General features: G+C 40.2%; 1 protein-coding gene across 12 annotated transcripts in view; it reads left to right on the forward strand.

Moving 5' to 3' along the window:
- Window positions 1–3,501, forward strand: part of Arhgef9 (Cdc42 guanine nucleotide exchange factor 9) — a 167,519-nt gene extending 164,018 nt beyond the window's left edge. For 10 of the 12 annotated variants that reach the window (XM_085838115.1, XM_085838122.1, XM_085838118.1 and 7 more), the window contains one exon: window positions 281–3,501. In XM_085838115.1, the coding sequence (XP_085694241.1) occupies window positions 281–462 (182 nt within the window). In that variant the 3' untranslated portion in view covers window positions 463–3,501. The remainder of the gene's footprint in view (window positions 1–280) is intronic. The other 2 variants (XM_085838123.1, XM_085838124.1) reach the window with 1 other exon arrangement.
- Window positions 3,502–6,000: the final 2,499 nt, after the last annotated feature.

The raw sequence follows: 6,000 nt of genomic DNA on the forward strand, positions 1-6,000 counted from the left end.
GCTTGAGACACAATGTACCTCAGATTACAAATTGTATATATATATATATATATATATATATATATATATATATATATATATTGAAATATTTGTATAGACTTTCTACTTTCTGACTATTAGATTTTAGAGTATTTCAGATTTTGGAATTAGGGTTATTCAATCCGTTACCAGGTAAAACTCACAAAACTAGTGTACTGTGAGTGTGAGTGATCATTGTTCATTTGAAAATTCACTTGGTACTTAATTTATACTCTTTCCTTTGGTCTCCTATTTGCTCTAGGTGTCAACTCTGCCCGCTCAGTTCCTCCTTCCTACCCACCACCACAGGACCCTTTAAACCAGGGCCAGTACCTGGTCCCCGATGGCATCGCTCCGTCTCAAGTGTTTGAGTTCACTGAACCGAAACGCAGCCAGTCACCATTCTGGCAAAACTTCAGTAGGTTAACCCCCTTCAAAAAATAATACCTATAGGAAGGCAGATAATTTTAAAATAAATAAAATTATATTTATAGATGGACCTTTTTTTCGGAGAAGCACTGTTGAAAATTTATATATATATATATATAAAATGTGTGTGTGAGAGAGAGAGTGAGTGTGTGTGTGTGCGTGTGTGTGCACACATACATGCACACACACACACATAGACCTTTACGTATACACGTGTGTGTGTGGGCATGTGTGCACATATGCATGCACATGCATGCACACATACATACATATACACACACAGAGAAGGACCAAAACCATTTTCTGTTGTTTTGGGGAATTGAAATCTGTAGTTGGTAAGAAGTACCACTGATTTCCAAACATGTAATCACTTCTTCAAATTTTTAGTTCTTAACCTTGTTCCCTCCCCCTTACTCTCTGTTATTTTTCCTGTTAAGATAACTTATTCGCTCCTCTAGTTCACTGACCTGTCATTATTACCATAGAGTATTTGCATTGTTTTAGTCCCCTTTCCTTATGATACTGATGCTGATAACTTTTGAATTGAATTTATGTAGTGGGTTTGGGATTTCATTTCTCTCCCTGTCACTTTTCACTGGGAAGGGGAGGATTCCCAGCTCCTGTTCCTCATGCACCCATCTGCAAATGTTCCTGTAGCCCTGCAGTTAGACCAACAGCCTCTTCCCAGCATCCTGTGTCCACAATTGTGCCAGTCTAGACATGCTCTGTTGTGCCCTGTGACTTATCTGCTTGGTATTTCTATTGCTTTCACTGTTTTAGGTATTGTGGAAGGATATAAAACCAAACAGAAACAAAGGAGTGAACGAATGTAATGAGAGTCGAGAAGATTTCTGTTAGGGGGATAGTTTTTATTTAGGTAATTTCTTCTAGCACTGAGAATTCCCATATAACAGCAATGCTAAGCCATTGAAAGTTTCCACCTAAGAATTAGTTTGGGTCCATTAGTCTCTTTTCCAAGCCTCTTTTATTATGGATCTCCTTTTCAGTCTATCTCTTCCCTAGGCAAAAGGTTTAACTAAACTAGTAGCAAAGAAATTGAGACTTTGCATCCTGGGGAAGAGATTTATCTCCACCCCCATAACTCATAGATGGTAGGTAGGTGTCAGGTAGGGCTCTCTTTATAGTGCTCTGGTCATTCCTGCTTCCATTTTCAGATTCATAAGGCATCGTTGTTAGAAGTTTATGGAGGCATTCAAGAGAAAAACCTGCTTGGCCAAGAGCATTAGCCACCTTCAGATTAACCTGACAAGAGTTCAAGGTTGACAACAGCATCTTATAGAGACCATCAGGAAAAGAGAGAGGCTTGATCTAAGATAATATACCAGTAATTTGCATCACTGAAATTATAAGAAACATCCCAAATTGTTAGCAGATTGCATGGATAATCTCTGTCTCCTTTTTTTGCCCTTACTGTCTGCCAGGTTTGTGAGTATTGGCATAGTTAGAGCCATTCTGGCACTCAAAGCAGGCTTTGTTCCAGACAGACTCCCATCCCAGGACAACTGAGGCAAGTGATAGAGAAGCCTAGGGCTACTTTTACATCTGGGGGAAAAGAAAAGATCTGAGGTAGAACACTGAAGTTATTTCTTGGCAGGGTTTCCATTTGACCAGAATGTTTCCCACAAAAATCAGAATCCCCATGAGTACAAGAGTGCTTATTCTTTGTCATTTAGCCCTTTGTATGGCTAGAGATTGGAGCGAGAACAATAGAATATAAAGAAGTGTGAAAACCCACCCTATCCAGGAATCTGGAGATTGTGTCTGTCCTGGACCTCACAAGAAAAGACTTCATTATTAAAAAAAAAAAAAAAAAAAGATCTAAGCTTACCAAGTAGCAACAATAGCTGTATGAGGTCTTCAATAAAGCTGAATTTGTACTTCCTGACCTAGACTAAGCCCTACCCCTGAGAATCTTTCCCCTCTGGAAAACAAATTACACGTTGTTGTCAGACTTTGTAGTTATCAAGGCTAGCTAGCAGAACACCAGGGCTCGGGACTGGCTTTCACTGCTCAGCATATGATAGAGCTACATAAGCCCTTATGGCAAGAAATCTGGCATCGAGCACATAGACTACAATGTTCTCCCTTGGCAAACTGAAATGTGTTTCACTTCCTATGCAGGCCTCCCTTATTGCACCTTCATTTCCTACTTTCTACCCATTTTCACTAGGCTTGGCCTTGGCAACTTTCTCCCAGGGTTAGGAGCACACCAGGAGGGCTTGTTTCGAAAGGTTTCTAGATCTATAGTATCTTTTGGCCAGACCTTCTCATTCTTTTCCCCTTTCTGAGTCCAACATTCAAGGCTCCCAGATCAGGGGTATTACCTCTCATCATCCTGTTTCTCCATCCAGTCCACTAGCCTTACAAGATGTAGTCATTTGTGAAGGCACTACCAACTCCGCGCTCCTTGGATTGGAATGCCTGGCTCCACCCTCACACCTACAGCTCCAAATAGATCAGTGGCCAGTAGCCCAAAGGGAAACTCATCAATTCCCTGGACTCAGTAGCTGAACCTGCTGCAGCCCCACAGCCATGTAACCCTGCCCCCCAAACTCTATACTTCTCCTGTTTCTGCATGGCCCCGGACTCCCCTTTCCTCAACTCAATGAGGCCCGAACTTTCTTTCTCCAGTTTTGTGAGTTTGTTCTATGAGTTCTACTATAGGGAGGTCCTAAATACAGAAATACAATTTTTCTCTCCTTCTCTCATCCACTTTCTATGTGTATATCTTTAATTGATCTATTAAGGACAGCAGCAAGAGAGTTCTAACAATTCTAGTATGAAGCCAAATAGTGCTATTTTAGTGCTTTGGGGGTGGGGCGGGCTGGGTGACTAGATGGGCAACAGTGATTTTGACCCCTGCTGCTCTGCATTTGCCGGCTTATTCTTTTGTTTCTATTATCCGACTGTTTGACCCTGTCAAACAAGTGTCAAAATTGTGTATTTGGAAATGTTTAACAACAACAACAAAAAAAAAGATGTTGTAATGACATAAAGCCTTATGAAAATATTTATGGAGTTCAATAAAAGAAGTAAAAAAGAATTTCAGGCACAGTTGTGCCATTTGTGTGTGTGTGTGTGTGTGTGTGTGTGGCCAATTGCAAAATAAAGGCAATTTGTGTGCTGTGAGACTACTTGCTCCAACTATCTTGAGTTTCTTATCCTGCTGTTTCATTTTCAAAGTGTTCCAAGGGATATTGGGAAACATTTTCTATCATTTCTGGAAGAGTAAAAGAACAGTGTTTGTACTCAAAGCCTGTAGCCATGAGTAGTTAAAATATTTTTATAGATAGGACTTTCTTTCATTTTACCTGGTACTTTGCTAAAACCTAGTGGCCTGTTCCCGATCTTGTTCATTTCTCTTGTGTGTACAGGTCCAAAATACAACCTGGGTATTTGTGACAGTTTTAACACTGCATTTTTAATGTAGGCCATAACACTTAGGAATCTCCCACTCCAGGTTCCCTCTTAAAACTTGTGGGCTTGACTCCTTAAAAGTAGACTTTAATTGTCCATGTGTGGACACAATGACCTTATTATTTTCTTTATTGTATATAGTCTGTGTACACAAATACTTTGCCTTCCACAAGGCCTGCACATGCCATGTAATGTTGCCGGTCAGCAGTCCACATGAATAAGAATGTCTCATAGCCTTCCTCCAGAGCAATAGAACACTAAAGTCCGAAAGGTTCTTGTTTACCAAAATATTCGAGGCAGTTGTTGACAGTATCTAGAGTGTGAGCCCCATCCTTCCTGGCCTTGGAAGTACCCTCCTACACTGAAGCATTTTAAAAAGTCGTAATTCAAGCCTTCCTTAACTTCGCTAACTTTTGCCTTTGCCCATATCTTAGATCTTCTCATTTATCCCCTGTCCCTTTTACCTGGGTTCTGTCAACTGTCCCCATCCAAATTACCAAGATTCTGCCATTCTTTTTATGTCTTACCAATTCCCAGCTCCCGTGGATTCCAGGAGTAGATTGTAATTACTTCTTCCACAGTAAGTGCTATCATCTGTTCTCAGTCTTCCTAGACTACCTTCTAGGAGTTTTAGAAGTGAAGAGACAATGACAACGAGTTTATTAACTATATTTGACAGGGAAAGAACAAGACCTAAAAGTGATTGGCTAGGGCTACCTACCTTCTGAGTTTTACTTGCCTGTCCTCCACCCCGACCCCCACCTCCATCCCCACCCCCACCTCCACCTCCATCTCTATTGATTTAAGAGTTCTTTTGTCTTAGTTTTTAGTGGGATGAGGGAATAAAATGACACCAAGAGGTTATAAATGCTTTTCTGTGCAGTCATTAATAGACCTATCTCTTAAGTTTCCTAATCACAGCCTCAAAACCAACCAAACAAAACCAATTGCAGTTACTTTTGTCTCCAGAACCAAGAACAAATGGCCAGAAAACCAAGGTCTCCAATGTGGTCTTTGCTTTTCTTCACTCAGTGTTTCAATCACTTATGCCACCACTTTGCTTCTTAGCCCAATGGTTTTTGGACCATTAAGAATTTTCTTATTTATAGTCCCCTTTTTCCCCTGATTCCTAGAGGCATCTTCATGTCAAGGCTATGGTAATTTTCAAGTAGATCTTACTTGTCTGGGATTTTACTTGCAAATTCCAAGTCTACAAAGTCAGGGTATTCTGTATTGTGCCCCACAGAGCCCTGTTAACTGCAGAATAATATTTCTGCCTGGCCCATATGAAAACTAGCCCAATTTATTTATAACACAATTGATCATTGATTTAGAAGCCAACTGTTCTGGTTGTATATCATATTAATTTCCTAGTTATGACCTTTCCTAGTGGCCTGTGAGTGTCATACATATACTATTTTCTCATCTAGTGAATGAGAAAGGGGGAGGGGACATAAAGTAGGCTTTGCAGTCTTCAGATGTTACTGTCACTTTACTGTTAGAGGCCTCCAGAAATGTGCCACTTAAGGTAAGTTCTTGTGTCAGGTTACCTCTCTCTCCACACGAGCTGTGGATCTCTCCAGTCCTGTCAGAAAGCTGCATGATAGTCAATACACATAGCCTAAGTACATATTCTAGGGTGGGGCTTGGTAATCTGCAATAAGAATATTAAAATGATATTGAAGTGACTGAAATAATCTCATTCCAGCAAATCACTCAGGGATTAATGTTGGCATATAAAGATGTACTAGGACTGTGGAGAATGACAACCTTAAGGTCTTCATAGAACAAATTAATGAACAGTGAAGAAAATCTCTTTATCCATCAGAAAGAGTTTGGTTATACTGTAGTAACTGATAATCCCAACAAATGGCAGTGGCATATGTATAGGAGTTTATTTCTTGTTCATGCAAATTCTGCCTTAGGTTCAGTGGCTTCCCAGGACAACTATGAGTTATTTCTGCTTTATTGTAGCTCTATTTTATCCCGTGCTTTCATATCTCCACAGCAAGAAAAAAACACAAGAATGTTTCACTAATGGATTCTGTACTGCTGCTTTCAGTCATAGTGCAAAGGGACAAAAATTATCACATGGCTTATACCACTTCAAGACAC

The sequence above is a fragment of the Mus caroli genome, unplaced genomic scaffold (assembly GCF_978045245.1).
Source record: "Mus caroli unplaced genomic scaffold, Mus_caroli_1 scaffold_5, whole genome shotgun sequence".
In the NCBI taxonomy this organism is placed as follows: Eukaryota; Metazoa; Chordata; class Mammalia; order Rodentia; family Muridae; genus Mus; species Mus caroli.